Source organism: Manis javanica, chromosome 17 (genome assembly GCF_040802235.1).
Source record: "Manis javanica isolate MJ-LG chromosome 17, MJ_LKY, whole genome shotgun sequence".
Taxonomy (NCBI): domain Eukaryota; kingdom Metazoa; phylum Chordata; class Mammalia; order Pholidota; family Manidae; genus Manis; species Manis javanica.
The window spans coordinates 8,245,298-8,265,735 of NC_133172.1; the positions used below are offsets into that span (position 1 = coordinate 8,245,298).

The 20,438-nt window shown below is 44.4% G+C and overlaps 1 protein-coding gene across 5 annotated transcripts in view; it reads left to right on the forward strand.

Annotated features, from left to right (window-relative positions):
* The first annotated feature begins 14,906 nt into the window (after positions 1 to 14,906).
* The window catches only part of ZC3H4 (zinc finger CCCH-type containing 4), a 41,296-nt gene continuing 35,764 nt past the window's right edge, over positions 14,907 to 20,438 (forward strand). The window contains exons 1-2 of one of the 5 annotated variants that reach the window (XM_017663207.3): positions 14,907 to 15,352; positions 15,476 to 15,641. In XM_017663207.3, the coding sequence (XP_017518696.3) occupies positions 15,481 to 15,641 (161 nt within the window). In that variant the 5' untranslated portion in view covers positions 14,907 to 15,352; positions 15,476 to 15,480. The other 4 variants (XM_037004991.2, XM_037004990.2, XM_037004992.2 and 1 more) reach the window with 4 other exon arrangements.

The window sequence follows — 20,438 nt, forward strand, 5'->3', positions numbered from 1 at the left end:
CCTTGACTTTGCATAATGCTGAACACAGAGTTTCCATTGTTACATTGCTTTGACTGTAAATATCTTGCCTTGCTTTTTCCAGAGACCCTCTCCCTACTCTGTCTAAGCCCCTGGTCCCTGTCTCAATAGTAAATATGTATTTTCCTTAGGCAAAGTACCTTTTTAATAGTCATTCAGCAAATACTTATTGAGCACTTGCTATGTGTCAACCATTGTTCTCTGCTAGAGACAAAGCAGTGAAAAAGAAAAAATAGCTCCCTCTCCTGGAGTTTAAGTGGGTTTTACATGGATTATTTCTCTAATCCTTATAGAATTAAATGGGTTCTTTAATTTCCATTTCATAGCTAAGGAGTCTGAAGCCCAGCAGTTAACATTAGTAGCCTGAATGAAATCTTATATCTTATAAGTAGTGAAGCTAGGATTCAAAGCCTTCATGCTTCATCAGGAGGGGCCCCTACTGGTAGTATGTTAAGCTCCTACTCTGATCTTGCCTGGTGACATATATAGTCCGTGAACCTCAGAGGTTGGATATTTCATCCCCTTTTACAGATTACAACTCTGGGACTCACAAAGGGGTGGCAGCTCATTCAAGGCCATAATATCATTCAAGAAAATATTTGGTCAGTGCGTACTCTATCGGTTATGGATATGGAATAAATTATGTAAAACTGTAAGGACTTAAGACAATAAGCATTTATTATCTAAACATTTATGTGGGTTGGAAATTCAGGAGCAGTTTGGCTGGGCAGTCTCAGTAGGATGCAGTCATGTCAGCTGGGGCTGTAGTGATCTGATGGGGTGGGGGGGATCCCTTTCTAAGGTGACTCTCTCACAGGCTGGCAAGCTGATGCAGGCTGGTGGCAGGGGACCTCACTTCCTGTCCACGTGGGCCTATCCACCCGGGTGCTGGAATGTCTTGACATGGTGGCTGGCTTCCAGAGAGCGAGCGATCCATGAGAGCAAGCTGAAAACAGCAGTGCCTTTTATGACCCAGCCTTGGAAGTCATCCCATTGGTCACACACTGCTCAGCTCTATTCACTGTGGGAGGGGATGATAGAAGGGAATGAAAGTAGGGGGCAACTATCATTTGGGGACCACCCTGGAGGCTGGTTACCACACTACCTATGCATCATGTGCTGTGAAAATAAAGTGAACAAAAGAAACCCAGGTCTGCCCTATATTGCGGGGACCGTCTAGCAGGGAAGACAGGCAGTACTTTATCCACCAAAGAATTATTCACTAATTCAACTACTCAACAAATATTTAACACACCGCCTACTCTGTGTTGGCCTTTGTGCCAGGCCCTGGGGATACAATAATGATAAAAATGGACATACTCCTGCTTTAAGGGCAATTACAGTCCAGTGGGAGAGGGAAAATAGAGGCTTGAATATAAATAGATAGAAACTTTGAGAAGTGCTGTGAAGGAAAAGAAGAGGGCGCTATGGCAGTGTGACTTAGTGTAGGAGTCAGGAAAAGATACTCTGAGAATATAAACAGAGTAAATAAAGGTTAAGACTAACAAAGCAGAGGAAGAACCCCAGGCAGACAGGATGGCTGCACCTGCCAAGATTCAGAGTTTAAGTTCATTCTCTCTGTCTCACTCTGCCTCCCTGGGGACCCCTCCTTGGCCCTCCCACCACCCCCAAGCACTCCATGGGAGGTCTAAAACATGTCCACAAATCCTTTGATAGTCTTCATTGATCTTGAGAGGGAGGGATCTATGTCTCTTGTCCTTGAATGTGAGCTCCCTGACTGCTTGATGAATAAAATATAAGGGAAGTGAATGCTGGTGCGATTTTTGGGCCTGGGCCTTAAGCAATGGGCAGCCTCCTCTTGAAGAAGTTAAACATAGAATTACTGTATGACCCAGCGATTCCACTCCTAGGTGTAGACCCAGGCAAATTGAAAGCAGGGACTCAAAGATAATGTGCATGCCAACTTTCACTGCAGCATTACTCACAAAGGTGGAACAATCCAAGTGTCCATCAACTGATGAATGGATCAACAAAACTGTGGTATATACAATGGAATAATATTCAGCTTTAAAAAAGAATGAAGCACTGACTGACTCTACCACATGGATGCACCTTGAAAACTTTTTGCTAAATAAAAGAACCCAGACACACACATGAAAAAGAAAGAGGGAATGGTGGTGGTGACATAACACCACGAATGTACTCAATGCCACTGACTGCATACTTAAAAATGGGTAAAATGGTGGATTTTGTTATATATTTTTACCACAACTTTTAAAAATTAATAATATACTGAAACCTGAATTGGACACTTCAAATGGGCAACTTGTATGTGAGTATCTCAGGAAAGATGTTTAAAAATAAAAAAGTGGGCAGCTTCCACTTTTTATCTCTTGGGACATTGCCCTTAACCCCAGCCTGCTAAGAGAAGTCAAAACAGTCCATGGAGAAATCACACTGGGAGAGGAACCGAAGCTTCCAACCCTTAGCCAGGCCAACAGCCCCAGCCAGCAGTCAACACCAACCTGCTGGCTGTGGGAATGAGCCACCTCGGAAGTAGATTCTCTGGCAGTTGGTCAAGCCACCCCAGCTGGAGCAGAGACAAGCTGTTCCTTCCAAGCCCTGCCCTAAATACTGACCTCTAAGCAAAATAAATGATTGCCACTGATTTACACTACTAAGTTTTGGGATCTTAGTTACACAGCATTAGATAACAGGAATATTCTCCCACATATACACACCTGCCCACTCTCTCTCCTTATACTTTCCTCCTTCTTATTTTTCATCATCCCTCCCTCTCCCTGGCTCTCTTTATCCCTCTCTCCCTCTCCCCCATCTCACTCTCTTTCTCTCCTTGGCTCTCTTTCCCTTTCTCTGCCAACATTCTCCATCTTTCTGATTTTAGTTTCTCTGATACACTCATTCATTCAATATTCTCTGAGAACCTCCTTTGTGCTCAACCATGTGCTAGGCAATACATAAACCCCGGGAGGAGTATTTTGTACTGAGAAGTAAGGGACCACCTCTCAGAAGAAGTAATGTCCAAGTAGAGACATGACAAATGAAGAGAAGATAGGTGACTGAGCCAGGGTGACTAGAAGAAATAAAGGCATTGTAACATCTCTGACACCAAATGAGATAGTATACTTCTTCCCTACATATATGTATAACAGTAACGATATTATACATAGCAGTCATAGTAGTATAACTTCAGGTACGGGGACTGATTCCAATGTGTGTAAATAATGTAGGAGGGGGTCTTCCCACACATGTAATTCTCGAACACCAGCAGGGTGTTGAAGAACTCAACTCAATTCTGATGCCGTCTTCCCGGAGACAGCACCAGATTCCCAGGTTAAGGGCTCCATCCAACAAGACTGCGAGTAGCAAGTCCCAGGCAGTTCCCTGCGCTTCTGACCTACCAGCTACAGACTGGAGGTTCCCACGACCTTCCCCTTAGCTTCAATTAATTTTCTAGAGCAGTTCACAGAACTCAGGAAAACCCTTAGGTTTACCAGTTTAATAAAGGATACAAGTTAACAGCAACATGAAGAGAGACACAGGGCAAGGTCCCAAATAAAGGAGCTTCTATCCTCATGGAACTTGGGACCTGGCTCAGTGGCATATGGATGCGGTCTGGTTCCCCAAGCGCAGAGGCCCTCCTTGACCAAGAAGCCACAAGAGCAGAGCAGGCAGGCAGAGTGGAGACAGAACAACTTCTTCTCATAGGTTTTGTGAGGGCTTCGTTGCATAGTCATGACTGACAAAATTTTTGCTCATTGGCTGATTCACCCTCCGGCCTCCACCCTTGGGTCCAAAAGTCTCTTATTAACCTGACGACACCCGTCTCACCTTTAAGACTCTGCAGATTTCAGGAACTGTGGATGAAAAACAAATATACCTGGGAAATACGTATTTGGTCATGACCAAATACGTATTTCTTATAACTCATTATATCACAGGCATCAATCAAGAAACGAAACCATAAATTTTTTTAAACCCTGGAAATCTAATGGTCACAGTATGTGACCATCGTACTTTGAGGCAAATAGAGATACATTGAAAAATCAGGACCCTGACACTAAAAGTCGTCTTTTCAAGAATGAGTATTGCATGGGTTGACATCTAAAATATATAAAGAGCTCACACACCTCAACAAATAAAAAGCAAATAATCCAATTAAATAATGGGCAGAGGATCTGAACAGACACTTCTCCAAAGAAGAAATTCAGATGGCCAACAGACACATTAAAAGATGCTCCACATCACTAATCATCAGAGAAATGCAAATTAAAACCACAATGACATATCACCTCACACCAGTAAGGATCGCCACCATCCAAAAGACAACAACACACGTTGGCGAGGATGTGGAGAAAGGGGAACTCTCTTACACTGCTGGTGGGAATGTAAATTAGTTCAATCATTGTGGAAAGCAGTATGAAGGTTTCTCAAAAAACTCAAAATAGAAATACCATTTGACCCAGGAATTCCACTCCTAGGAATTTACCCTAAGAATGCAGCAGCCCAGTTTGAAAAAGACAGATGCACCCCTATGTGTATCACAGCACTATTTACAATAGCCAAGAAATGGAAGCAACCTACATGTCCATCAGTAGATGAATGGATAAAGAAGATATGGTACATATACACAATGGAGTATTATTCAGCCATAAGAAGAAAACAAATCCTACCATTTGCAACAACATGGATGGAGCTTGAAGATATTATGCTCAATGAAATAAGCCAGGTGGAGAAAGACAAGTATCAAATGATTTCACTAATCTGTGGAGTATAAGAACAAAGAAAAAAACTAAAGGAACAAAACAGCAGCAGACTCACAGAACCCAAGAATGGGCTAACAGTTACCGAAGGGAAAGGTACTGGGGAGGATGGTGGGGAGGGATAAGGGGAAAAAAAAGGGGGGCATTACTATTAGCATACATAATGTAGGGGGGGCACAGGGAGAGCTATACAACATAGAGAAGACAAATAGTGATTCTACAGCATCTTACTATGCTGATAGACAGTGACTGTAATGGGGTATGTGGGGGGGACTTTGTGAAGGGGGGAGTCTAGTAAACATAATGTTCCTCATGTAATTGTAGACTAATGATACCAAAATAAAAAAAAGAATGAGTATTGCTTTGCTTGGAGTGATTAGAAGTTCTCTTTGAAATATGCAAGTTGGGAAGCATATGCCTTTTCAAATCTGTATTGTTTCTTCCAAATATTGCCCCCTAGAGGCCCCCTGGGAAAGGCCCTCTCCTAACTGCTTTCCTGACCAGGGACCCAGGCTCCAACCACTTACCCCTTTTCTTAATCCAGAGATAAAGTGAGGGTTCAGATGGGTTGAAGTTCAGGGACAGAATGAGAATAGTTGACACTACTGTGTAATTTTTATTTTATTTTAGTTAGTTACAAATGTTTATTTTGAAGACTTTAAGATTATGAAAAGAAACAGTTCAGTGAATAGTCATATATCCTTTTTCTAGATTTGTTAGTTTGAAGTTTTGGCACATTTATTTTCTCTAATATATATATGTGTTTTGTATATATATTTATGCATATATTAACATATAATTATGTGATACTGAACATCTATTTCTCTTAATTTTTCTTTCTTTTTTTTGGCTAAACCATTTTAGAATTAGTCATCCCAGGTCTTTAATAAATACAGGGAAAAGTTTTAAAGACCAGAAATCTCACCAGGAAACTGCAGTAGGCCAGATTTCCTTAAATATTTCCAGCATGTAAAAAGCCAAATATGTACAGATTTCCTTAAAACAAAACTTTAATTCCAGGAGTCTGGTCACTTGAACATTTCTATATTTAACTCAAACAAGGGGACAAGGTCTCTACAACATTGCTGTGACCAATTGCATTTTGCAAAGATGACCACAACAGTATCTCCCACCCTACATGCCCTCCTTATAACATCCCTTTGACCCCCATTGAGGGGTGGGGGGAATCTATGTTCTCTTCTCTTGAAGCTGGATTGCTTTGGTTACTGTTTGACCAATAGTCTATAGTTTAACCCCAGCTAAGTCAGAAAGAGGAGGCTGCTTCCACCCTGTTCATTGGACCACTGACCTGCCAGATAAGCAGGCCCTCTGCCCTGAGGCTGCCATGTTGAGAGGAAGCCCAAGCAGTGCAGGAGAAAAACCCACATGAAGAAGCTCTAAAACTACACCAAGACAAAGATACCTCTCTAGCCCCTCATTTTGCAGCCATCCACCATGCCAGTTCTAGCCACGTGGTCTGCAATCTCATGAGAAGTCCCAGGTCAGAACCAGCCCACCAACCCTCCCTGAATTCCTGACTCACAGATACTGGGAAAGAGAGTAAGATAATTGTTGCTGCTTCAAGCCACTAAATTTCAGGGCAGTTTTTTTGTTTAACTGTGAAAAAATACACATAACATAAATAGACCATCTTACCCATTTCTAAGTGTATAGTTCAGTAGCGTTAGGTATAGTTACACTGTTGTGCAGCCCTCTCCAGAACATTTTCATCTTGCAAAACTGAAACTGTTTTCCCATTAAACAACTCTCTGTTCCCCTCTCCACCCAGCCCCTGGCAACCACCATTCTCCTTTCCACTTCTATGAGGTTAACTCTTCTTGATACCTCTAATTATACAGTATTTATCTTCTGTGACTGGATTATTTCATTTAGCATAATGTCCATAAGGTTCATCCTTGTGTAGCATGTGTCAGAACTTCTTTCTTTTCTAAGGCTGAATATACCCCATTGGAAGTACAGACCACATTTTGTTTATACCTTCGTCCATCAATAGATATTTGGGTTGCTTCTATCCATCGAACATTGTGAATGTGGCTGTGAATATGGCTGTACAAATAACTACTTGAGACCCTGTTTTCCCTTCTCTTGGATATGCACCCATGGGGCAGTTTGTTTTTCAGCAACAGCTGATCAGAACAGCTACCAAAATGGAGACTTTGTAATTTAAAAGGGATGAAGAGCAATTATTCAATAGATCAGGCTCCTGGGTTTAAGGATTACATAATTACCTCCACCCAGGTGACTGCTCACCATTAACCATTAACCACCGCTGTGGTTCTCAATCCCACCTGCACATTAGGATTATCTGGGGAGTTGTCAGCAAACACAGTGCTGATACCCCACCTTCAGAGACTCTGACTAATTGGTCTGGGGTGGAGCTGAGACATTGGGGTTTTTCCAAAATGCTCCCCAGATAATTCTAAAATACAGGCAGGGTGGAGAACCATGGAACAAAGATCTGTGTACTGCTTTGCTCTAGTCTCAATTCTTTTCCTGTTCTTCCTGTTAGAACCGTGTAACTCTTCAGGGCTACTTAAAAAACATGGGAGCAAGCCCTGGATATCTCTCATGGCTCTACAACTTTTAATCACACTTTCCTATGCCATTCTATAGAAATGGGCTGCTGTTCAGAGTAGGAGTGTATGGGAGTCAAGTGATAAATGGGTACATAAAGACTAACATCTTTTAATAAAAGAATAATTATGTATAGTAAAGTATACATATTTAATTATACAGTTTGATGGATTTTCACCTATATGAGGTGCTATGGGTTGAATTGTGTCTCCACAAAAAGACATGTTCAAATCCTAATCCCTGTTACCTATGAATGTGACCTTATTGGAAATAGGGTCTTTCAGATATAAAATTAAGATGATCATTAGGGTCCTAATTCAATATGACTGGTGTCTCTATAAGAAGAGGGAAATTTACCCTCTTACACTGCTGGTGGGAATGTAAATTAGTTCAACCACTGTGGAAAGCAGTATGGAGGTTCCTCAAAAAACTAAAAATAGAAATACCATTTGACCCAGGAATTCCACCCCTAGGAATTTACTCTAAGAACGCAGCAGCCCAGTTTGAAAAAGACATATTCACCCCTATGTTTATCGCAGCACTATTTACAATAGCCAAGAAATGGAAGCAACCCAAGTGTCCATTAGTAGATGAATGGATAAAGAAGACGTGGTACATATACACAATGGAATATTATTCAACCATAGAAGAAAACAAATCCTGCCATTTGCAACAACATGGATGCAGCTAGAGGGTATTATGCTCGGTGAAATAAACCAGGTGGAGAAAGACAAGTATCAAATGATTTCACTAATCTGTGGAGTATAAGAACAAAGAAAAAAAGAAGGAACAAAACAGCAGCAGACTCACAGAACCCAAGAATGGACTAACAGTTACCAAAGGGCTGGGGATGATGGGTGGGAAGGAAGGGATAAGGGGGGAAAAGGGTCATTATGATTAACACGTATAATGTAGCGGGGGAAGGCAGTATAGCACAGGGAAGACAAGTAGTGATTCTATAGCATCTTACTACACTGATGGGCATGGACAGTAACTGTAATGGGGTATGTGGTGGGGACTTGATAATAGGAGGAGTCTAGTAACCATAATGTTGTTCATGTAATTGTACATTAATGATAGCAAAAAATAAAATAAAACAAAATAAAATAACCAGTCACCTTCCAAAAAAAAAAGAAGAGGGAAATTTGGATACAGAGACACCCAGGGAGATGTTTATGTGAAGATGAAGGTAGAGACTGGAGTGATGGATTCACAAGCCAAAGGACATGGAGGTTTTTCAAGCTTTACCAGATGCTAGGGGAGAGGGGCAGAGAGCAGATTCTGCCTCCCAGCCTTAGAAGGAATCAACCCTGCCAGCACCTTGATCTTGGACTTTAAGCCTCCAGAACTGCAAGAAAATAAATGTCTGTGGTTTGATCCACTTAACTTGTGGTATGGTGTTACAGCAACCCTGCTGCCCTAGGAGATGATATGCGGAGTTAAAACTGGAATCTTCCTCAGGGTGTGCCATTGGGAATCAAACTCACCTAATGGTTATAGCCCCTAGTTTTAAGTGTTTCCTTGGAAAAGATTGATTCATAACTCAAGTTAGGTTGTCTCAATACTGGAATAGGTACCAATACAGAAAAGGTGAAAGCTAGAATGGGCTCTCTGTTACCGGATTGGAATTAGAGTTATGGATAGGTGTCAGTTTCCTAGGGCCGCCACAACAAATTGCCACAAGCTGGGGGCCTTAAAACAGTAGAAATTTACTATTTACAGTTCTGGAGGCTACAAGTTTGAAATTGATGTCTGAGCTCTCTCTGAAGGCCCCGGGGGAGGAGCCCCTTTCTTGCCTCTTCTAGCTCCTGGTGGTCGCCAACAATCCTTGGCTCAGAGATGCATCGCACCCATCTCCGCCCCCCTGTTGTCACATGCTGTTCGCCCAGTGTAGGTCTCTGTGTCTTCTCTCATCTTCTCATAAGGACGCCAGTCATATTTGGATTAAGGGCACAACCTACTCCAAGTGACCTCATCATAATTTAATGAATTGTATCTTCAATGACCCTGTTTCCAAATAAGGTCACATTCTGAGGTTCCAGGAAGGACATGAATTTGGAGGGAGGGAAACACTAAACCCAGTACAGGTCTGAGTGTACATTTTTAAATAATATAACAACATAAGTAGAAATAACTATATATGTATACATGGGGATGGAGTAAGTCTGGAATTGCATTAAAATAATCTAGCAGAGTCGAGGGGGATGGTCAGTGGGTGGGAGGTAGGAACTGAGCTTGGCTATGAGTTTATAATTGTTAAAGTTGGGTGATGGGTATATGAGGGTTCATTTTACTCTTCCCTCTCTGTTTTTTGCATATGCTTGAATTTTTCCATAACAAAGTTGTGTCAAACTATCATTTTAATGTTCTGAATCCAGAGCTTTCACACTCTGCTGTGCTACTTCACCACTCAGGGAAAAATGCCAATGACAGGATCAAATAACCTGTTGTGCAAGAGGCTTTTAGAACCATGGAATGACCAGGCAGCAAGGGGTTATATCAAGTATCTTTTGGAAATAAACACTTTTGCTAAGTTGCCTTTCTACTATTAGAGAGAAATGTGCATGGATCATAGGAAGAGAAATAAAGGCAGTCAAACTATTTTGAAGAGATAAAACTGATTCTTAGTCTGCAATGAGTTAGTAGTTAATATATTAACCTTGAGATGACCCTGAAGATTCACTGCATGTAGTCATTTGTAAGTGCTTAGGGAGTGACCTGAGCCACTCATTACCTGTGAGTACACAGTGCCCTGTAAAATGATCACTTTGTGAAAAAGTGCCCTGAAAATGAGCTAACTGCTCTATAAATTACTTTCTCCTGCACTTCTAGGCCTGTGAAATGTCTACAAGGGTCCCTTTTCCCATTCCCCTTATGCCTTTCTAGTGCTTATATAGATAACTTAATGTAATAGTATTCCTCAAATTCGAGGGTATGTATGCTTTTAAACTTTTTTTATTGAGGTGCTCCCCCAAATTCACACAACATACAATTAACTGTTTTAAAGTGCACAATTCAGTGGCATTTAGTACATTCACCATGTGGGGCAACCACCACCTCTAACTAGTTCTAAAATATTTTTATTACCCCAAAAGTGGTAGTACATATTTTGTGAACTCCCAGTACTCTACCATGACTCTGCTTTGCACCCACTCCAAAAGAACTGGAAAGGTTCAGCATTACAACTTAATATAATTTAGTATAACCAGTTCTCTTCATTACTTGAGAGCTATCATTAACTTCATTCAGTTGATCATTCATTATGGTTATCATGTTGCAGGACATCCTGTCATCCCTGGTCCCTGTCCTTTGATGCCAGTACAACTCCCGCATTATTGTGATGCCCAAAAAGGTCCCCGCAAATTTCCAAAACGTCTGCAAGGGAGCAGTACTGTTCCCTGTTCCCTTGAGAACCAGTTGACAACCAACACTCATTAATTCCCCATAATTTCCAAAATGTCCTCCAGGGGGCGACATCATCTCCTTGAGACCAGTGATTAGCTAGATTATAGCCTAGACTAAGTGACCCACCCATGATCTCCACAGTAAATCCACGTTTGGATTAGCAAGGAAGAAGGAAGAAATAACTATTGGGTTGACATTCACGAAGATCCCAAACACCATAATGCCTCTTAGGCCAATGGTCTCCGCTTTTCTTCCCCAGGTATTGCCAGAGGCTGGAGCTGGCTGCTGGTGTTTCTTTCACACTCCGTGTTTTGTCTTCTCTGTAAAGAGCTCTTCATCCACAGTGCACAGAACTCACCCTACAGCCACCACAGGAACTAGAAAAGTAAAATCTTTTTGCCAGAATAATGATGTATCAAGAGTAGAAAGATAAGGTATCATGGATGCATGGATCAGATTTGTGGGTATTACTGAAGGTTCTAGCTTAGAGAAAAATACAACCACCTGCCTGCTCAAAGATGTTTTGGAGGTCCAGAGAAAGAATTGGGAAATTTTGGAATTTTTTCCCCAAATAAAGGGCAAGTTGCTAAAAATTGTGCACGTACACCCCTCCACACACATGAAGAAAAAGCCACAGTTTGGTGGCTCTCAAAATTTTGGAGGCGTCTTGTATTATGTGTGGGAGACTTGTTCTCCCTCATCAACAAAGAAAGCTCTGAGGCTTCTGGGGCCCCATGCAGAAGGCTCTCTAGCTGGTCCTGTATTGTAAAGGACTCTACCATTTGGATCTCCTAGCCCAGCAATCCAGGAGCTCTAAAAAGTGAATATACTGTAATTTACTCGTCTGTTCTTCTGTTGATGGACATTTATGTAGTTCCCAGTTCAGCACTATTTAAAATAGTGCTACTGTGCATACTCCGTTGGTGTATTTGTTGGATATATACTTCTAGGTGGAATTATTGAATCATAGCGTAGGTATATGTTGTGCCATAGTTGATACTGCCAAGCCATTTTTCAAAGTGATTCTAAGGGAACTCTTGTTTCTCTTCAACTCTAACACTTTATACTTCTGTACTCTGGTCACCAAAGGTTTGGAGGTTTTCCCACACCAAGCAGTTCTCCAGTCGGACACCAGCTGAGGTTCTACTCTTCAATTCTGACACTATCTACCTAGTTAACAGGAGATACCCACAGTAGTCGCACAAGACTGCCTACTCCCAACTTCGGATTCAATTGCAAGTGGCTGACTGCTATACATCGGAGGTTTCCACAACCCCTACCTAAAAATAGGAGTTGTCTGTGGATCTCTGCTAAGCCTCAAGAGGAAGCATACACCCTGGGCTTTATAAAAAGTCATGACCTCAGTAATTGATTCCTCTTGTTCTGAGGATTAGCTCTTGTCATATCTGTGGGTTCTCTGAAGACTGAATGACTGGCTGCAGAATCCCAGGTGGTGGCGCAGTACCTGATGCATGATGCGATGAAGTGGGCAGGCCCAGTATCAACTCATCAGCACTTGGAAATGGTATATTGGGGACTGAACTCAAGCAGGTCCTCGAGGCCCAAGTAGTTGTGTGAATAAGGCCTCACTCGTCCAATGTCCCGCTTCACAGCCACTGGTGGCAGACTGATTACACTGGATCCTTTCAAAAGGGAAGGTCACCAATTCGCCTTTGTTGGAATTATCATTTGTTGTGTATTGGTGAGGGTTTTTTTGGTCCTGCCTGCCTTATTTCTACCAACATTTCTATCCATGGACTTGACTATTTTCACAGCATAGTTTTTACAAAGTTAAAAACCTAACCTTCACACAAACACACTGTGAGCATGTGTCAAAGATGTTACTTAACTCATTAGCCAGGGAACTAGCAGAAAAATACAGCTGGGTCTAGGCAGGATGTGAGAAATAGTGGGAAAAGAACGCTGGAATTAGGCTGGAAAGTTTGGTACAAAACTGGTTAACGTCTTTCAGGGTTGTCTGTCCTGCCAGACAGAAACAATTTGACACTCGAGAACGTTCTATAACTTTACCAAGTCTAGACCAATTAAATAGTAAGTCAAAGTCGCATCTAGACTGTCAGCAGGGCTTGGCAGATAATGTTAAACAAATGAGCTAGTATGACACTGAAAAAGCATGGAGAAATCTTGCCTCGTGAGATTCATCGATCTTTTCATTTTCCTCATTACTTAAAAGCAGATGACCCTCTAGAATTGTGGAAAGGTCTGTTGAAGCTGCAGAGATGGTGCCAGCTGGAGGTCACACCTTGAAAGGACATGGTGCTATTCTAGATATGGTCTATGGTCTCAACTAGTGCTTTCATTCATTAACTAGAGCACTTGGGGTTCAGAAATCAAAATAAGAATGGGAATGACACCTTTCACAAGTACACATAATGATCCATTTACAATATTTTTCCATTCCATTCTTACAATCCTGCTCACCTAGCTCTGTGTGTTAAAGAAAACTTTTTTGGACAACTTAGTTATGAGCACATGCCAACATTTAATTACAATCATGCACACAAGGAATAAAGGTTTCTTTAGGCCAATTAAAAGATTTACTTTTGGTAGGGGCATTTTATAGGAGAAGAGAATCACTAAATAATCATTAAACTAGAGATTAGATCCGGAAAGAAAAGATGATGTGGTGAAAGACCAGGAGATTCTTGACAAGAAGTCAGCTGTCAACTGAAGGGCTACTAGCCTCCCAGGATGAGATTTATCCACAATTCTTTAGAAAATGGCTTAAGTATTTTATCAGGGGTGCTAAATTTCTTCCCTGTTGGAAGTTGTAAATTACCCTTACAAAAAGCTTGTGCCCCAGACCAGGTTTAGGACACTTCTCTTTTATAGGAGGATTAATATACCAGGTGACCTGGCACCTCTGCCTCCAGATTTCTCTCTCATAACACACGAGTTTTCTGTTTCTGGAATCTAAATGGTCCTTGCCTTGGAGGGTCTGAAATAAGCTGTTTCCTCTGACTGGAACTTTCTCTTCTCCTTCGTGTTGTTTACACAACCCTGTCCTCCCCACTTCCTCCTTCTGCCTCCCAGCATACTAGGAGCCCACTTTTATTCTTTAAATTCCAGCTTCTTTTCCCCAGAGCATTATCAATTTTTTAAGCTCCATTAAAACAGAACTCTATTCCCATCCCTCATGGGACTTCACACTGTACAAGGAACTCATAAAAAGATTGAAAGATCCAGGAGGCAATGGGATGCCAGTTCTGTTTAAAAATCTCGCTGCGCTCCTTGTGGCTGATGCTATGATGTTGAGCCAATTAAAACATCAAGATTAGTCTGCATCCGTTAAATGGGAATAATGGTAGCTTCCCTTCGTATAGTTGTGAGACTCAAAGGTTTTCAATTTCATATTTGTACTTTTTGAGTTGGGTAAGTTATTTCCACATCGAGCATTTACTGAATTTTCCATGTACCACCACCCTTAAGGTTCTTAAAACTCCCCCAAAGCAGTAGCAAGGCCCGTCCCTTCGCACCGCCCAAGGATGACGTCACCGATCGAGGTCTAATGACGTGATGTCCGGCATGCTGGGCTCTATTCACCCCGTCTCTGGAAACCTACAACTCACGGCACCGGCCTCCAGCTTTCGGTTATTTTTTTCCTTTCTGAAGCCCGAATTCCTTCCCTCCAATTCTCCCACCTAACACTTTCAGCTTTTCCCTCCTTCACTCAAGCTAGCCTCAGCTCTCCCCACTTGCTCTCGAATTCCTCAATGCGTTTGCTCTTTAATCGCCTGCCTAAATCCGCCTTTCAGCATTTTCCGTCTAAATCGCATTATCCGCGAACGGCTTCTTTCGGCTGTTTCCGCCTTTTGGCCCCCGGCGACCCCGCCTTCGGTTGCTTTCCGAACATCTGTTCCTCGGCTTTTCCCAGTCCCGATCCAGTTCGGCTATTTCCGGCTCGGCATGCCTCCTCTAATCACGTTCCCACCACCGCTTTCGGCTCTTTCCGCCTCCCCGAAGTCTCCGGCTCAGCTCCTCTCGGTTTTTTCCGCCCTTCCCTCGGGCTCATTCTCTCCATTCGGCTCTTTCCGCTGCCCTTCGGGAGAGCGGTCTGGGAAAAAAAAAATCTCTCCTCCCCGTGACGCGGCCTCCGCCTCCCAGTTCCCCCTCCCACCTCGCCCTTCCTCCTTTCTCGATCTCTAGGCTCCTCAGGGCCACGCCGCCATTTTGTGTGAATTTCTGACGGCGGCGGGGGCCGGACAGCCGGGCACCTAGGGCGGGCAAACGGACAGTCGGTCCGTCTCCGCGGCCCGTTTCTTTTCTTCCTAAAATCCTTTTTTTTTTTTTTAACCCCGCCCCTCGCTCGCTCTCCTCTCCCTCCCCCTCGCTTGCTCCATCGCGCGCGGCCCGCGCTAATTACACCCAACCACCCACCAGTGTCCGTGTCCCCCGGGTGTCCCAACCCACGGGCCCGCGGGGGTGTGTTGTGTGTTGGGGGGCTCACGTCCCGATGAGGGCTCCGCGCCCGTGAGCGAGTGACCCCAAGGGCGGGCTGCGAAGAAAGCAGGCGGCGAGCGGCCCGTCGTGGCCTAGGCCGCGCGGCCTACGCGGAGGTCGGCGCAGAGGTGATTCCGAAACTTAAAAAATATATACCCATTCCTGTCAGGAGCCCTCAGAGCTGAAGTGTGCCCCTCCCGCCACGCCCAAGCAGTCCTTTTTCGTGCATTAACATTCCCTCCCCCCAAAAGGAACGATGGAGGCCGCGCCCGGGACCCCCCCGCCGCCGCCATCAGAGTCGACGCCGCCGCCATCGCCGCCGCCGCCATCATCGCCTTCGCCTACTCCGTGTTCCCCCGACGCCTGCCAGGCCACCCCGCACCTCCTCCACCACCGCCTCCCGCTCCCTGACGACAGGTCAGGCCCCCGGCCCGGCCGGGGCTGCGTCCCCGGGGGGAGGAGGAGGAGGAGGAAGGGGGGCGGCCGCCATGTTGGGCCGGGCCGCGGCGGCGGCGGCGGAGGAGGAGGAGGAGGAAGGGCGGGGTCGGTGGGTGTCTCTCGCTCGCTCGCTCTTTCTCGCTTGCTTTCTCTCCTGGCCTCATGCGTTTCCCCCCCCTCGCGGCGCTCGCCCGCTCTCCCTCGCTCTCGCTCTGTCTTTTTTGGGCGCCATGCTGAGGGGAAGGTGAGGAGGCGCCCCCCGGACCCCCTCGCCCGCCCGCCCGCCCTGGGGAGGGGGCGCCGGCGGGGGGGGCGCTGCGGAGGTCCACGGGGGTCCTGGCTGCCCCAGCGCCCGGAGCGGGCAGCCACGGGCCCGCCTGCCCGTTGCCTGGCTTCGGGGAAAGGGATGGGGGAGGGGCTCCCGGACGCTTTTGGGGGAATATCGAGCAACAGCCCCACTCCTAGGGGTTTGGAGTTGGGGGTCTCCCAGCCCCCGGCAGTATCCTTTCTCCTGGGGGAGGTGTGCCCTGCCCTACTTGGAGAGGTATCCTAGCTTTCTTAGGAGGCAGGAAGTAGGGGTTCGTTCAGCCCTCCTCCTAATGGGGGGTCCTTTGGGTGGGGGCTCTTGCACTTTTTTTGGCGGGAGGTGTTTCCTAGCTATTCCCTAGAGGGCAAAATTGGTGGAGGAATCTCAAGCCCCTTTGATGGGAGCCCCTGCCTCTTTGGGGGGAGAAGACCCCCCCATGTTTTCCTTAAATGGGGGTGTCCTTGTTTTCTTAGGTGATGCGGATATTTTTTGTTGCGGGAGGGCGTGTGAGGTTCGGTTTCCCTGCTTTGGAGGGGAAAGGAAGTTAGCCTGTTGGTCCCCTCTTTCTCATGAGGTTCTCTCTTTCGGGCTAAAATGGGGTGCCATCCCTTCCGGGAGAGAAAATGAGATTTCCTTGTGTTTGGCAGGGGGGCGAAAGGGAGTGCCCCCCCTTGCCCTTATTAAGTGCGAAATGGGCTCTCCCCACGCCCTTCTCTGGAGGATAAGCCCCAACAGCGCGCTTCAGGGCGCGGTTGGGGCCCCGGTTTCCCCTGCTCCAGCACAAGATTGGGGAGCAGGGTTCGCCCACCCTTCCTTGGTGGGGCAGAGGAAGAGGTGGCTGGAGAGTGGATTTGGAAATGGGAGGAGGGCTCCAGCCGGCAGGAGGCGAGTCTTGGAGGGAGTGGGGGCTGGGAGGGGAAGAGAACGCGCTGGACAGATGGCTGCGCGCCGCCCGGCCTGGGAGTCGCTGCGGACCCTCCCCTAGGCGGGGGTTTTTGCCAGGGCTGCCCTGCCAGGCACCACGGCCTCTTCTCCCCACTCCCACCTCCCCTTTTCCCTTTCTCCTTCACAGACCATACTTTGCCTTTTAAAAGAAATGCCACCCACATTCAGAGACACAAGTGCAGCAGTTTGGTGAGCTTTTACAAAAAATTTTTTTTTGTTTTGTTCTGTTTCGTTCTAATTAAATGTGTCGTCCTGGGAATCGCAGCCCATCGCAGCCCGACTCCAGTTCAAGGAAATAAACAGATTAGCAAAGGTCTGTTCGCTAAGCCCACGTTGGGCTTCCGGGCCCCCTCTTGGGGGCAGATGCATTACTCAGAGGTGCTTTACACGCTTTATTCGACCTCTAAGGAGTTCTCTTATGTCAGAAGTGTATGTCTTAACAATGGGTTGGGATGGTAAGTAGCCTCTTTTATTGAGTAATTCAATTATCTCCCTCTTTTTGTCCCTTTCCTGCCTGCCTGCCTCCTCGCCTTTTAGACCGAAGTGATGCTTGAGAGTGAATTTATCTGTTCGAATCAGGATTCTAAGCCCTGTTGAGCCCTTTTAGACTTGCACATCCTTTCAGTGTTTAATTTATTAAGCTTGATGTACACAGTTTTCTCAAAAAAAAGTGTTACTGTAACATGACAAAAACCTATGTAAAATGCCCATATATTTTCAAGCCCTAGGTATCCTCCTTTCCATTTCAATCCATTGCTTTGTCTCCAGCCTTCATCTTTGAAGAAAGTGGATACTTCAAGTCCATTTGTAGGAGATGAGGTTACCGAATTTGGTTTATAATAATTTGCATTCAAATTAATGTTCTCCCTCTCCTCTGCCCCCACCCCACAGAAAAGATTGTGGGTCAAGTAGATTCAATTTTCTCATTTTACTTCAATGTCTCTTACGGTGATGGACGTTTAAATTAAGCAAGTCATTTGTAAAGTACTGTTTAAGCACCAAATCTGTAAAGTGTGTCAAGCCCCAAATCTCTCCGTCTCCACTGTTCTTTGTTCGGAAGCACATGCCTGACGGTGAAAAGTTGATGCAAACGTGTTACACGCCCAGTCATGGTGGAGAGAACACTTCCTCCAGCCCCCAGTTCCCCCTCTCCTACACATACAAGGAAAAAACAGCAACAGAAATGACTTGCAGAACCAAACACTGTACTTCTAATGTGTTTTACAAGCATAAATTCTTCCGTTAAAAGACAAAACACTTTGAAGCTCCGTTTTTCCCTCTTGCCAACTTTTGGTCCCTGACATACTTTGTTAGATTAAACTTTTTAACACACAACCCTCTTTCCCTCCAAAAGATCCTGTTTCCTTTTTTCCATTCTTAGAAAAAAAGTTCACTCACAGTCAGATGAGGAAATACATATACTGCAATTCAGTGGGCCACTTGTTCTTCCCCAGCATGGCCACAACTGCTGTGAAGCGGTGATCTTAGGTATGTAACATCAATTGTGGGAGGAAGAATGTTCACACAGTACAGTATCCTGCAAAAAATGTCTGAAGCACCAACTGAACACACTCCAGTGCGCAGAGTCAGCTGAAAACGCATTGCATTTATTTGAAGTTTCCCATCCTTTGTGGAATTCCTCTAGGAGACAAGCGCAGAAACTGGATCTAACGGATGAACCTTCCAAGTTCCCAGGGCTACTGAGTCTGTGGAACGATGCTTATTTCACTTACTTTTACAATCAAGTGTTAAGGAAATGGGATTTCTTTTGTAAGTGAAAATTTTAGCATTCATTCATTGAATTTTAAAATATTTCCCCAAACATTTAAAAAGTGTTCAGGCATATCAACGCAAGAGTTTGTTTTTTTGTTGTTTTTCTGAAAGGAATCTAGTCCATGAAATCTAGAAAGCCCCAGTGATTAATGTCAAACTCTGTTTTGGTTGTCTTTGTTTTTGAAATGTCACAGTACTGCCTTTTTCCCCCCAAACTGATGTACCAGTTATTAGTGAAAATTCAAATTAATGGATGTTGCAAACAACGAAAAAAAGGGTGTCACTCAGAATCCCTGATTTAACAGCAACTCTTACACTCTTGTACATCTTTAAAATGTTATAGTCTGGAGAGGTTTAATCTGAAAGCAAATAAAAATCTCCCAATGGAAACAATATCAGTTGTGCCCATAAAAACATGGGTATTCTTATAATAAAGCCCCTTTACTTTTTATTCCCCTCGAATTTGCTCTTCAAAAGAAGAAAATATGATTCCCCAAAAGGGCTCTCAAATTCAGTGTCCTATCTCCCGGATAGGGTTTCAGTTTGCTCTGAAGGTTTAAATTTTTGATTGTTGACGAGCCAGAATTTTTTTGAAGTAGAGCTAGTTTAGCTCTTTTTTCAAAGTCTCTACCATGCTTTTCCCTGGCCAGGAAGGCTGATCCCAACGGATTAGCAGAAATGCACCTGTGGAAATGGCTTTCCTAGCAGTTGACTGCCTGGCAATGGCAAGCTGGAGATGAATGGTTGACTCTTTGAGTTTGTATGTTTCCATCCAGTTGATGTAGGTTATTTCATATTGGACTGGCTTAGTATTTTATCATTTAATAATGCCTCCACCTCTGCTCCTTTCTCTTAGATTTTTTCCCATCCCTGATAGGGGAGAAATGGCTATCTCAGGCTTGCCTTATTCACTTCCGTTATGTTTCTGTGGCTGTCACATCCCTGGAACCATCTCGTATAGGCCAGATCCAGTTACAGTAAATAATCTCTGCTGAAAAACTCAGTAAAACTATATCCAAGCCTCTGTGCGTAGCTTTAGGTCAAACTATATTCCAGAGAACTTAAGTTTGGTCCCCATGGCCAGTATTTTCTCATACCAGAGTGGCTGGTTCTGACCCAGGTTAAGAGGTTGAGTGTCAGAAGAAAATAATTCAGAACAAATAGTAAGTGAAATGGCCAAGTTTCTAAATGAGCAAGAGCTTGCCTCTACCTTAGCAACATACCTACTGATGCAGTAGGAGGAAGGAGGATGGTGTCTGAGATTTCTGGCAGGTGCTAATTAAAGTTGGTTCAAGGACCTGCTAGGAGCACTGTGCTCCTTGGAGGAAGCAAACCTGAATGTTTTGAGGCTGGTTTCTCAATTAAAACCTAGTGGAAAGAGTGGAAAAGCTGCCTCTTTACCTGGGGAACATTTATAAAGTTCACGTGGACAAGTTGAGGTAAAATATTGTTTGAGGGGAGCCAGGTTTTATGGAATTTGGCTTTCCAAATTTATCAACCTAGTCTTGGCTGTTTAGGGCCTTTCTCACTTCTGGAAATTAATGAAGATTCAATCTTGAAGACTGTGAGAGGTTTTTTGCATTGATTTTGTTATGTTGGTTTACATGGGCAGTTTTGAAAAAAAATGTGGACATGGCTTTTTGGTTGGTGTGGACTTTGTGGCATCCCAGCATTGGAATAATTCCTTAGCTGAACGTGGGATACTTGGAGCATAGTTTGCATCTCCTGGTCAGGTTGCTGTGGATGGAGGA